Source organism: Ammospiza nelsoni, chromosome 16 (genome assembly GCF_027579445.1).
Source record: "Ammospiza nelsoni isolate bAmmNel1 chromosome 16, bAmmNel1.pri, whole genome shotgun sequence".
NCBI classification, from domain to species: domain Eukaryota; kingdom Metazoa; phylum Chordata; class Aves; order Passeriformes; family Passerellidae; genus Ammospiza; species Ammospiza nelsoni.
Window position 1 is genome coordinate 16,764,195 of NC_080648.1, and position 13,520 is coordinate 16,777,714.

Consider the following 13,520-nt stretch of genomic DNA (forward strand, 5'->3'; position numbering starts at 1 on the left):
ATCTCAGTGATGTGCTGGGTCCCACTTGGTGGCTGAGTCAGGAGTTCACACCAGGCTTGGTTCACTGCTCACAATGCACTGTTTTCTCAGACCTTCATTGAGGAGAGAGAATGGCAGCTCCAGCAGATTCTCCATATAAATGTGACATTTTTGGGATTAGGGGCTAGCAAGGGATGATGGGGTGGGAAGGCAGTCAGACAACCTATGGAAAATGGCAGCTCTGCAGAATTGTTCCCCTCAGCCATCCCAGGCCAGCAGATGCAGCAACATTCCATGTCTGGAAAGGTTTTGACATTCTGTTCTCTTCCTTGGATCTTCTGGTTCCTCATTGCAGTCCCTCAAACACTTCTGAAGAGCTGAGAGCAGCCTGCAGGGAATGGCCTGGAAATTGTGAAACCCCACCTCAACAGGACCACGAGCCACATCCATCACCCTGCTCCACACAAGATGTTCCTAATGATGCTGTTTGTTAATACATTTATTGAGTTCCAAACCTAAATGCTCTTATTATTCCAGGCTTAATGCCAGTGCCACGACTGGGATCAATAGGAAATCTTTCCTCAGCTTTAATGGATGCAGGACCATGCTCCCTCTCTGTAGCGATGCTTTGGAAAATTATAGGTGTGCTGAGGTGAGAAACAACAGATGAGAGTCTGCCTACACCAGCAGGAAATCCATCATCCACAACCTTGAGAAGGTAAACAGTGGGAGAGTGCTGGGAAATCCAGGGATTTGGGCTGCTGAAAGGGAAAAGAAAGCAAGCTCCTAACCAAGTGGGCTATATTAAAAGCATTTGCTGTAAGGAGGAAAGAGCAGAGTAGATGTGAAATGTGACAAATTGAAAAATATCCCATTAAGCATGGAACCTTGAAAAGGATTTTCCAGCAAAGGGATGAAGTAAGTGTTTCAGAAAATGAACTGATATGAATTCTGAGCCTTGTCTCCAACTGGCTAAACGTAACATCATTTATTGCCACTTTATATTTGCATTTGAGCTCTATGGTTTTCCCTGAAGAAATGAGTAATAATATTTAACATAACTGGCATTGTGAAAACTTTAAATTATTCATTTGGAAAAGGACATGCAGCCTTGCTGTAATTCCCACTCCACTGCCTCGGTGCATGTAATATATTGTGGTTCAGGTGCTGCAAAGCGCAAACCATAAAAATTTAAAATACTACTTCCTGGGATTATTAATAATGAAGAGTCTCTCAGTTAGAGTAGCTGTCAGATTGACAGAAGTGATAAACAAAATGTGTTGCTGCTACCAAGGAGAAAGGTTCCCTCCAAGTTCAAAGCTGGACTTTGTAGTCCCACAAAATGGTTGTAACACCCCCACCCGTTTCCAGGCGGATTAGTCAGGCTTACTTTTAAATGAAAATGAGACTCAGCTTCCTTCCCTTCCACATCTTTCTCCATTTCTTGCAGAAACAGAAGGGGAAACATCAACTTCTCACTGGCACCAATGTCATGGTTTCCTTTGTTACCCAACAAAGCACCAGCAGCTGAGCAGGACCTCAGGGTGCAGCAGGGGCCAGGTGACAGCAAAAGGTGTCCCCAGCCTAAAGCTGGCACTAAACCTGCTGGGACTGGGGCAGGTTCTCCCCTGTGTGCTCCAAGCCAAGCAACGGCCAGAATCCACCACCTGCACACACAGTTCTGCAGCCTAATCCTCACCCAGAGCCAGCTCCAGAGCAAATGACATGTGCACATTGCCAACAGCAGCTGAGTTAAAATACTTAGCACTACAAGAATAGAGGACAAGAGATGGGAAAATCATGTTCCAGGGCTTAAAACAATCTCTGGCCTTGCAGGCTTAGGATGAAACATTGATAGGCATGAGCAGCTCCCTGCAGCACCTCCTGTACCTCCTCCTGACTGTTGCCCTGGCTACTGCCAGAAAATGGATAAAGTGGACAGATCTCAGATTACCTGGCAATCCCCATGCTGCAAATTCCCAGATTTTTAGAGATTTAAGTCTTTAAAGCTTCCTGAAATGATTATGGCTATGTCCCATCCTACAGGAATGGCAGCTATGCTTCCAAATCTACAGGATGGACACATCTCAGCAGGCAGGCTTCCCAAAGGCTGATATTAAAATTGGCATTTGGGATGTAGGTAATGGCATCCTAGTCATTATTTGAATACATAAAGTGCCTGAAATATCAAGCAACAAACAAAGTAAAAAAAAAAAATTAAGAAAAAGATGCCTTGGATCAAATCCATAGTCCCCGGAGAAAGGCAGGGTCAGTACTCTGCTATTTTTTTACCCCTATCAGCTCATTTAATGGGTGTTGTGCTGGAAATGAGTTTCACAGAGGGTGGTAGGAAAAAAGTGCTCTCCTGACTCAGTGCCAGGAGGATATTCCAGGCATAAGGAACATCGCAAAAGGACAAAGACAGCAAATGTAATCAGCCCTGGCATCACCAGCGAAAGGCAGCACAGAATGCAAAGGCTGCACTGGGAGCTGAAAGCAGCTGAGAAGGGGCAAGGCACAGCCCCAAGAACAAAAGTGGCTCAGAATTTATTCAGCCAAGTCTCCCTACAAACCCCTGTGTGCCCATAACCACCAGGAACCCACAGGAGGTGGGCTGAGAAAAACTGATTTAAGTAGGTTCATCCAGGAGAGGGTTTAGCAAAGCAGACAAAAGAATCAATCACAAATTGGCCAGGCTGAATTAGCAGAGCTCCACTGATTTCCCTTCACTGATTTCCAGCAGCCAAGATTCCTGCCCAGTTCTCCTTTCCACACCAGTAAGGAACTGGTATGTGGGGCTCCTCTAACAGCCTTGCTGAAATCACTTCCACCCTCAGCAGTGGGTTTTCGTGGAAACGAAAAAAGAACAGCTTCAGCCAAGCCTCCATAGCCCAAGAGCCATTCCTGAGTCCATTCCTGCTGTTTCTGCAGGATGCAGCTCCAGGAATTGCAGTGCAGACAGAGCTGGGCTTAAGGGAGGTAATGGAGCTCACACACCCAGGCAGCTTTAAAGCCCCTAATTCGGCACTGATGGCAGAGCAGATAAGGAGAGAGATTTCTGCCCAGGCTACACAAATCCTGGGATGTTCAGAGTGAAGCTCTGCTGCAGCAGCACATTCTCTGAATGATGGGAGGCTGCTGGAAGCTGCTCCAGGTCCCTAGCGGACAAGTGTAGTGGAGGGGTTGGTGTGTGAGAGGAAGGCCAGCACGCAGTGACATCCAAACAGGAGCAGGAATTGCCAAGGACACGAGCAGGGCTGTGCAAAACGTGCAAACAACATCAAGGAGGTTCCCCAAATGCTGCCCTGCTCGAGTGGGATGCTGCAAGGATTTACTGCAGCCTAATGAGCAGGGGTGGTGCTCAGTTCTAATACACATCCAGAGGACAAAGGAATTTGCACAGTGTAGGAGGGGAACAGGAGAAGAAGGTTCAGACTTTGCTATTTTTGGGGATGAGGCAGAGTATCCCAAGTGGAGAGAAAAAAGGATGGGGAAAGGCAAGACAGCCTGTTCCTTTTTATTTGTTCTTCCCTTCCTTTGTTTTATCCATGTTTTCTTTCCCTTTGCATCCTCCTCCTCCCTCCTCCATCCTTTCCTCTCCCTGCCTGATCACTATCCCAGCATTTTGTGGCATCCCACCAGCCTCACCAGCAGAGGAGCAGGAGTTGCCTGTCCCCGGCTCCTGCAGAGCTCCCAGGAATGCTCAGCTGGGGATGCTGAGCTGCCTGCAGCCCCAGGAGGAGCAGCAGCTCCCCAAAAGCAGCCCCAGCTCCCCAAAAGCAGCCCCTTCAGGCTGCACAGAGGGCAGGCTGACACCGCTACCCAGCACCGAGCAGTCCCCGAGGTACAGGAGCACTCATCCAGCTACTCTGAATTATTCCTGCTCAGCTGGCCAGGACCAAACGTTATTTTCTGTTAAAGCAACAGGGACAGGCTGTGAACACCAGGGAGCCTCCTGATCTCCAGGAACTCTGTAAATGAATGGCCTCTGCCACTCAGAGAGGGATGTGGCCAGGGGCAGGAGCAGAGGGTGGGGAGAGCATTTGAAGAGAGCTGTTACATCTATTTTCTTTTTGTTTTCCTGGGCTTGTGGCAGGAATTTACCACTAGAGAAATTAATTCTCGAGCCTCCTGATGCATTCAAAATAAAGAACAATGGATCACATGATAAGCCTTCTGCAGCCTTCACCACAAAAGAGGTGCTGGATGTTTTTTACAGCCTGACAAGAGCTTTCATGCACTTTTGTGTTATGTAAAATTAGGATTTTACTGCCAGAGCAGAGGTATTTCCTGATGGATTACACTGAAGCAAGCCAAGAGACCAAGGGGTCCCCAGTTGTCGGTTTCATTTCACATTTCAGTGAACAGAATGGTCCCTGAAAAGCTGCACATCTTTCAGCATTATCATTGCCAGGATACAATCACAGCTGAAGCTGTTTGTCTATGCCTTGGAAAACAAGGCACAAGGCAACAGCTCCTCTTTTTCCCTTTGGTCCTAAAAGATAAAAGATTTCTGTTGGGTGGTTTTTTGTTTTTTTTTTTGCTTTTTGAATCAGAAGAAATGAAATTCAGAGACATAAAAAGCCAGGTCAAGGGCTTGTCCTTGTTGATGGAGCTATTATTGCTGTTACATGGATGGATCTCACCAAAAAGGCCATGCAAAAATGATTTAGGAGCACCTGACTTTGCCTTCTGCCCCAGCAAGGGAACAGGGGCAAGGGAAATGCTTGAAGATTGTCAATAAATATAAATGCACAGCAGGCTTAGCACCTCAGGGGGACAATTCCTGTCCTGTTTGTCTCCCTGCAGCCACACAAGTGCTGACAGAAGGGTGAGAATGCTGATGCTGCCGGAGGAGCAGCACAAGGAGGGGACATCCTCCTTTGGTGGGAGAAGGAAGAAGACATTCCAGTGGGCTGCAATTTTAAAAAAGAAGAATTTTGCCAAACTGAAGCCTCCTGAAATCCTGCCTGCATTTTTCCAACAGCAGCAAGGTGGGAGTCAGAGGGAGCTGCTCAGCTCTCAGTGCTTTGGAGAACAAGCCTGTTAGGAAAGCACCCTCAAAAGGACAGACAGGAAATTTAAGCACACCTTTAAGAGTTTTCCTTTCTCACCCCCAATATGATTCCTTCAAGGAACTATCTGAAAAGAGCTGGACTTCAGGGTTTACATCACATCAGTAAAAGCCTCATTTTTATATTCTATCTCTGTATCCTTTCTGTGACAGAGGAACCAGACACAAAAAACACTTGGCAAGAGATGATGAAAGCTCTGGTGAAACACCTACATAGGTTAATGCTGAGAGTCACTTTGAGTGACTCTCAAAGTGATTCAGCTACAAAAATGTCCTTAAAATAAAGAAAAAAGTCGACAATTTAAGGTCCTTAAACCACCATTTACAGTCTGTAGATTCCACAGGCTTTGTGGGGTGCTTTCAGGGATCCAACAAAAAACAGGTTTGATGTTCTTCAACTTGCATGCAGGTATCTAATACTCAACTGAAACAAAAAGGATACACACCAGGTGAGGGCATTATTGTAGAGACAGCAGCCAGGCTGCCCAGCACAAGCCCTTGTACACTCTTGGATCACTCTCCAAAGCTGTTACTACTCCTCCTCTAGACAGAGCCCTGAGCTGCACCCAAACCTCCTTGCCCTGGTTTTGACGCACCCTGGATTGCCCTGACCCCAGGGTTAGATGCGGGTCAAAAACTCAGAATTTCCTGAATGAAGATCCTTTCCGACAGCAAAGAGAAGCCCAGAAAGGAGAATATTTTAGCAGGGGTTTTTTTTAGGTCTCACTTACAGGGGCTGCCAGGACAATGCAGGCTGTCTGTGCAGTGCCGAGGATGCGATGCAGGAGCTGGGCGGCAGCATTGCCTCCCTGTGCACGGCAGGAAAACCCCGAGGCTGTAGAGCCCCGTGGAGCTGTCCATCCACAGGGGACACGGGAGCTGTCCCTCACAGGGGACACCGGAGCTGTCCCTCACAGGGGACACCGGAGCTGTCCATCCACAGGGGACACCGGAGCTGTCCCTCACAGGGGACACCGGAGCTGTCCCTCACGGGGGACACCGGAGCTGTCCATCCACAGGGGACACGGGAGCTGTCCCTCACAGGGGACACCGGAGCTGTCCCTCACAGGGGACACCGGAGCTGTCCATCCACAGGGGACACCGGAGCTGTCCCTCACAGGGGACACCGGAGCTGTCCATCCACAGGGGACACGGGAGCTGTCCCTCACAGGGGACACCGGAGCTGTCCCTCACGGGGGACACGGGAGCTGTCCATCCACAGGGGACACGGGAGCTGTCCATCCACAGGGGACACCGGAGCTGTCCCTCACGGGGGACACCGGAGCTGTCCATCCACAGGGGACACGGGAGCTGTCCATCCACAGGGGACACCGGAGCTGTCCCTCACAGCCATCGGGCTCTCCTGGCTCCTGCAGCATCCCATGCACCAGGCACAGGAACCCTCATGGTCTCATTCTCCGGGGCTAAAAATCAGTTGCTCGACGAGAAAAGTCAATTTTAGGTTTTTTTTTTTAACCCAGTCTCCTGACAGCAAGGCAAGTCCAAACAAGAATATACCCTGAAAGACTCGAAGTCCATGTCCACTCCTCCTCAAGGGGACAGTCTGCCTGAATCCAGCAGCAGCTTTGCTTTCTCAAGAACAAAGCTGCAATTTGCCCCTCTCACTTAACCTCTGCCCAAGCTTTTCACCTGAGGCTCAGCTCCTTATTAGCAGCTCTTTACACAGCCCCTCTGCCCCGGGGTGAGCTCACCCCACCAGAACCCCTTCTACAGAGAGCAAAGGAAACAGGTCGTGAATTATTTTGCTTTTATCATAAATAACCTCTCCTCCTGGTGAAGGGATTTCCAGCCCGTTAACTGCGGGCCTGCTGCAGGAGGAGATGAACCACAGCCTGCAGAAATCAATAGCTCTGACTCTAATGAGTTCTGAATCACGCTCAGCACGCCCGGAGATACATCCCACACTTCCAGCAAAGAAAAATATGGATGTTGGTAGATGCATTGGCAGTAATGTATGCTAATGAAGGTAATGTAACCTAACAACACGTGAATTATTGATGTGGGCATGTTTAAACAGAAAAATCAGCAAGGAATCACACCACACTGATCCACGCCAGTGTTTGCTCACCATCAGACAACTGGAACACACTCTTACCACTCGATCAGCTTGGAAAGATCTTTGTTGGGTAATCCATGTCTCACCTGCTCCACAAGTCATTTCAATTCCCCATTGCCATGTGACACTGGGTGATCTCAACGAGTCCTTTGTATTGGCATCAGAGGTTTTACACACCTACGGTTCCCCTAAACTTTTCAGACATTTATAACAAATCATATTGCTTTGCCCGAATTATTTTGATTAATCTTATTTATCAGAGTCACAGATAAGGGCCGGCTTAGCCTCTGTTTCACAACAATTCACAGAAGTCCAACTCTCCTGAATGCAGCCAAGTTGCTCCTGTTTGCCATGAGGCACGTGGAGAATGGGACCAGTTCCTTTGTCTGGCACAGCTCTGGCTCCCAGGATGTCAAGGCAGTTGACTCAGCTCTATCCTAAAATAAATACGCTTTGTCTACCTAGACAGGTTTATCCCATCCATCACCATGTTCTCCTAATGTATTTAGGGAAAATTCATTTTGTTCCATGGTAAAAGCAGGATATATGTTCAATAACCATCAGTGTTAATTTTGCTGTTATTCCATTATCCTGCAAGATCTAATCATTCTGTCTGTACTTTGGGGTGGGCTGGCTCCACCTCTGTGGTATCTGGGAACTACATTGCAGACAGGCTTTGTTTTGGTGAGGGCTGTTGGGGAATATGGATTTTTACAGTCTCATCATGTCCTCACCAGGTTATACTGATTTGCATCATCCCCACGGGGATGTAGACAAAAGATTTCCTAGTTCACGCCGCAGCCAAAAAATCCCAACACAACCCGCAGCCAATTGCACATTCCTGGGGGTTTTAGTGCTGCATTCAGGTGTGAGAGACTTGAGAGGGTAAGGGAGAACAATGTCCCCTGCTCGGGGCCAAATGAGTCCCTGGGCTGTCCTCCAGCCACCGTCCCCAGGGAAATCAGCATCCTCAGTGCCCAAAGCAGCTTTTCAAAGCCACGGAGAAGAAAACAGAGCTTAACTGAGATAATTAAAACAGCTGCTTATTTCAGCAGAGTTATCACATTACCTCCTCTCAAAGCAGGCCATTAATCTTACTGATAATAACATATTGCACGCTGCTCCTCAGTTTCCTCAGCTTTGCAAGAGAAACACACCAAGGTTTTTTCTCCCATTGTATTTAGGAATATTTGGGGTTCTTTTTGAGGACGGAATGCACTGGGGGATATCTGCGTGCTTATTTGCCGCATTTAAACAGATAAACACACAGTGAAAGATAACCCCTGTTTATTTATTGAATAAACATGCCACGATTCCCATCACCAGAGCCCAGTGACAAGCAAGGGACACGTCCGTGAGTGCAACCATGCAGGAGCACATTGTGATTTTGTTTTACCTTTTCCGGAGCCGGGAACTGCAGGTGATTTACTTCCAAAGGCGTGATCAAAGGAACTGTCTGAAAACCATCTTCGTTGGATGGTGGTTTGTTGTTCTTGTCGTTCAAATTACTCCCCAGCTTCACCATCCTTGCAGCCGGCTTTCCAGACCTGAAACCGGGGGAGATGAGCAATGTCACCGGGGCAGGGGAAGGGGACAATTCCTGCCTTGCCCTGCTCGCTTTGGGTTCAGGTGTCGGTGCCTGGGTTACAGGGAATGACGTTTCACTACAGCAAAGCAATTGCCTTACACAGACACCCCACAAACAGCCTCTAAACCCCATAAACACCCTCCAAACCCCAAAAGCACCTTCTAAACGCCACAAACACCCTCTGAACACCACAAAGAGCCTTTAAATCGCACAAACAGCTTCTAAACCCCACAATCAGCCTTTAAACCCCTTGCTGTCAGCCCAAACACGGCGCATCCCGAAGCGCCGGGAGAGCCACCGGCACTGGTGGGAATGCCACCAACACGACTGGGAATGTCACCAGCACCACCGGGAATGTCACCAGCACCACGGGGAATATCACCAGTGCTGGCAGGAGAGCCACCAGCATCACCGGGCATATCACCAGCATCACCGGGAGTGCCACCAGCACCGCCACCACCGCGGACACGCAGCGGGACACGAGGACACGGCGCGTCTCCCACTGACCCCAGGAGGGTTTTTAATGCTCCTCTTCCATTTTTGCAGCCCCCTTGGGCGTTCGGAACCCCCTCCCCTGCGCATCCCGGAGCGCTCGGGGGTCCCCCATCCCATCTCCCCGGGAGCGGCAGCGCAGGCGGTCAAGGCGGGGGTTCTGCGGGCACGGCTGCGTTACTTACTGCCAAGCAGGCGGCGAGAGGCGGCGGCGGGGCCGGTGTGGAGCCCGCGGTGTCCGCGGGGGGAGCGGTGCTGAAGGGACAGCGCTGCGCTCGCTGCGGCTCCGCCGGTGACTGAGGCGGGCGGGGCGGCGGCTCCTTCCCCCCCCAACACCGCCCCTCCGCCCTCAGCGCCATGGCCGCGGCCCCGTGCGCCCCCTGGCGGCCGCGCCGCACGCACAGCGCACAGCGCCCCCTGCAGGCAGCACGCGTGAGGGAGCGGCCGAGCCGCCACGGCCGGGGAGGGGACACCGGCACCTGCGACACCTCCTTGGCACTGTCCGGGCACGGAGAGCTCCACGGCACTGCCCGGGCACCGACAGCTCCACGGCACTGCCCGGGCACCGACAGCACCGCGGCGGAGGGGATCCTAGGCGGCGTCACGGTGACAGGAGCCCTGCTGTCACCGTCTGGTCATTGAGCGCTGTGTCCTTCACAATGGGAGTGTGTCCCATTGTGTGTGGGTGTCACACAATGATGTGGGATTGTGGAATGGTTTGGGTGGGAAGGGACCTTAAAGATCACCTGGTTCAAGCCCCGGTGTCCAGCCTGGTCTTGGGCACTGCCAGGGATCCAGGGGCGGCCCCAGCCTCTCTGGGCACCCTTTGCCAGGGAGAAGCACCCTCACAGGGAACAATTTCTGCCCAATATCCGAACCTAAACTTCCCCTCTCTCGGTGTGAAGCCATCCCTCCAGTTCCTGGTGCAGAGCCCCTCTCCTTGCAGCCCCTTCAGACCCTGGAAGGTGCTCTGGGGTTTCCAGACAACCTTCTTCAGGATGAACATCCCAATTTTCTCACCCTGTCCCCACAGGGAAGGTTTCCCCATCCGTTTTTCAGCTTCCTGGCACTCAGGCACTCTCCCTGGTGCCCACTCATTACCTGAGAGGAGGTTGGAGCCCGCTGGGGTCAGTCACTTCTTCCAGACAACAAGGATGAGAGGAAACAGCCTCAGGTTGCACCAAGGCAGGTTGAGATGGGATATTAGGAAGAGATGGGATATTAGGAAGAATTTCTTCACTGAAAGAGTGGCCAGGGAGAGGCTGCTCAGAGCAGCAGTGGAATCACCATCCCTGGAGGTGTTCAAAAACCATTTGACGTGGCATTTAGAGTTTAACAGACCTGGCAGTGCTGAGTTAGTGGTTGGACTCAATGATCTTGGAGGTCTTTTTCAGCCTTAGGCATTCTGTGATTCTCAAATGCTGGGATGGCGGGACAGCACCACAGCCACCATCTCCTGCAGCAGGAGGCTGAGCACTCCTCTCGGAGACATGGGATACTTTGGGATGACTTCAGCCTGATTTGTTTATAAATTTAGATTTGCCTCCAGAGCTCGCAACTTGGCATTTTTCACGAGACCTAAATATACTCCTTGAAGGCGTGAACTGTTTCCATAATAAAGCCTTTTAGAATTGACTTGTGAAAACTCATTTCAAGCTGTATTTTGGCAGAGTGAGGGGAAGTGCTGACTGCAGTGGTAGAGCTTGTTCACAGTACAGAGGGAAGAGCTGAGAGGAAGGGAGTAGAGAAGGGCAGGTAAAACTACCTGTTACTAACATCACCTTACATGGCCCATTAAAGATCCTATTTCCAACAGTTTCACCAGTTTTTCATGCTTGGGTTGGAATTTTCTCCATCACATTTCTGGATCAGGCCAAACTTCTACAGTAAATTTCACCCAAAAGGTTTTTTCTGGGTTCCACAAATATAACTTAACCTTGAACAACTTTTGCTTGGAGTGTTACAAATTTTTGGCAAAGGAAACATTGCATTGCAGCTCCATGAAAATGGCATTGGGGTTTTCCACCTTTATCTGGTAATTATCAACTTGAGGGCTCTGTTGAAAAGCAAATTGATGTCTTTCATAGCTTTCAAATGCATCCTGTGATCTAAAAGCCAAATAATTTTCATTCACGTCAACACTGGCAATGAATATCCTGCTTAGCCAAAATATTACATTAATGACACCTAAGCTGGTGCTCTGACTTCAGAGAGATCTTAAGCAACACTTCACAAACACTGTGATGTGAAATCTCCAGAGGCACCTGTGCAAACCCATGGAAACTGGGCTTGCATCATGAAAAAATAAGATTGCAAATAAGGTTACCTGCTTGTTCCACACCTCTACTCAGTTGAACTCACTGAGTTTAATATATTAACTTTTTTTGGTTATGCCTGAATACTCTTCATGGTAACAAACCTAAGGGGCAATGAGAGGAATCCCCTTCCTTCTTGTGCATTGCTCCCACTGACAAACACCTTTCCTGTAGCTGCAAATCTCCTGAAAACTAAAACCAGAGCTCAGCTCAGCTGGAGATATTCCACGTGACCCAGAGAACCCAGCTCAGCATGGCCAGCACTGGCACCAGGAACCACTTTTCCCCCAAAGCCTTCTACTTCTGAGCGCCAGCAGCAAGAACCTGTGAAAAATGAGCAGATGCTGCTTTTACCTTTTGACTTCTCAGAGCAACCTTTTTCACTGGCACCATCTGAGAATTTTGGCAGCATGGTGGAGGGAGATGAGCAGAGAGATCTCCAAAGCCTCCCTTGGAATTACATCCAGTAACTTCCATTTCCTCCAGGAGACTGAACCAGCCCTGTGACTACTTTGGGTCAGTGTGGCCCATTTCAGTTTGAAAATACTTCTTTGCAAAATCCCTCTCTCACAAAAAACAAACAAACAAACAAACACACAAACAAACAAAGACCTACCAGGAGTACATTTCCTTAGCAGGATGCTTCATGGCAGAAATAGGTGTCTGAAGTTGCCAGCAAGAAGCTAAAAGTGAACATTCTGTAGGGACAACATTAAAGCAAGCCCAAGTGAGTATGAGAAATCAGAGTAACACACAGATTTTCTTACAGAGCCAATTCAGAGCCTGACATTTCCGCCCACACAGCACAGCTCAGTGACAGGCAATAAGACACAGCAGCAATATGAGCAACAGGAGACTCCAGAGGAATAAACAATATATTTCTTCTGTCAACAAAAATATATGCCTCTCTTTATTCCTTTCATAAGTCTCCCACAATTATTAATGCTCTGGGTTTGTGTAGCAGGGGGGCTGCAGGGGTGGCTGCTGGGAGAAGCTGCTGGAAGCTTCCCCCATGTCCCACAGAGTGGGTCCAAGGGGGTAACACCTCTGGAAAACAGATTTAAGAATGGGGGTAGAACTGCATAGCTGCAGGCAGGAGAGAGGAGTGAGAATGTGAGAGAGGAACAGCTCTGCAGACATTCAGGATGAGGGGAAGGAGATGCTCCAGGTGCCAAAGCTGAGATCCCCCTGAAGCCCAAGGTGAAGCCCAAGTAGAGCTGAGCCCAGGAAGAAAGGAGGGTAACAGGGTCTGAGTACAAACATTTCATTTCATTGCAGCTTGTAACCAAAACATCAGTCACAGCACAGTTCAGCCTCTCCCCACTTCAAGCCTGAACACATAAATTAACTCCTCTTCAATGTTAATGAATATTATTCTACTCACTTGCTCCTTGATCTATGAAACACTTATTGTCTCACTTCATAAAATACATTTCCTGCACACCAAGCATTTTTCTCTATAACGTTCCTGCTCATTAGTAGAAGGAACAATATTTTATCTGGTTTCATGTATTGAAAATCTGGGACCAGGCTTTCGATGAAAGCACTGGAAAATGTGTGAACAGGAAGTAGAGGTTACTAAGAAGAGAAACAACAAAATTTAAAGGCACTGAGTGAGGACAAGTTTTCAGGAAGTCACAATAGTCATGACAGGGCAATCCTAGGAGTAACATCATCCACCTCAGGCTGTTCTACCAAAAGATTGTGTTTGTTTCTCAAACTTTAACCTGAGTTCATGTCAAAATTAGCAGTGAAAACCAGTGCAGTGTTCTTGTCCTTGGGAGATCACAGACAACTTAGTATCATACTCAAATTTTTTTACCCTTTCTGTAGCTGAAGGAATTTAAATACAAAGAGGTGTAAAAAGTGACCACGTATTTTCTGAGCTGGTTTTAACTTCTCCTAGTCACTGTTGTGAGGAGTTCATCCATTCCACAGAGTTCCACCAGCACCATTGACTTCCTGTCACACACAGTAGGAACCAGAAAGCAATCA

The 13,520-nt window shown here is 48.8% G+C and overlaps 1 protein-coding gene across 1 annotated transcript in view; it reads right to left on the reverse strand.

The window, feature by feature from the left end:
• The window catches only part of NSG2 (neuronal vesicle trafficking associated 2), a 31,705-nt gene extending 22,176 nt beyond the window's left edge, over positions 1-9,529 (reverse strand). The window contains exons 1-2 of the mRNA XM_059483909.1: positions 9,396-9,529; positions 8,527-8,677 (exon numbers count right to left, since the gene is read on the reverse strand). Coding sequence (XP_059339892.1) covers positions 8,527-8,655 — 129 coding nt within the window. The 5' untranslated portion in view covers positions 8,656-8,677; positions 9,396-9,529. The remainder of the gene's footprint in view (positions 1-8,526; positions 8,678-9,395) is intronic.
• Between the last annotated feature and the right edge of the window lie 3,991 nt (positions 9,530-13,520).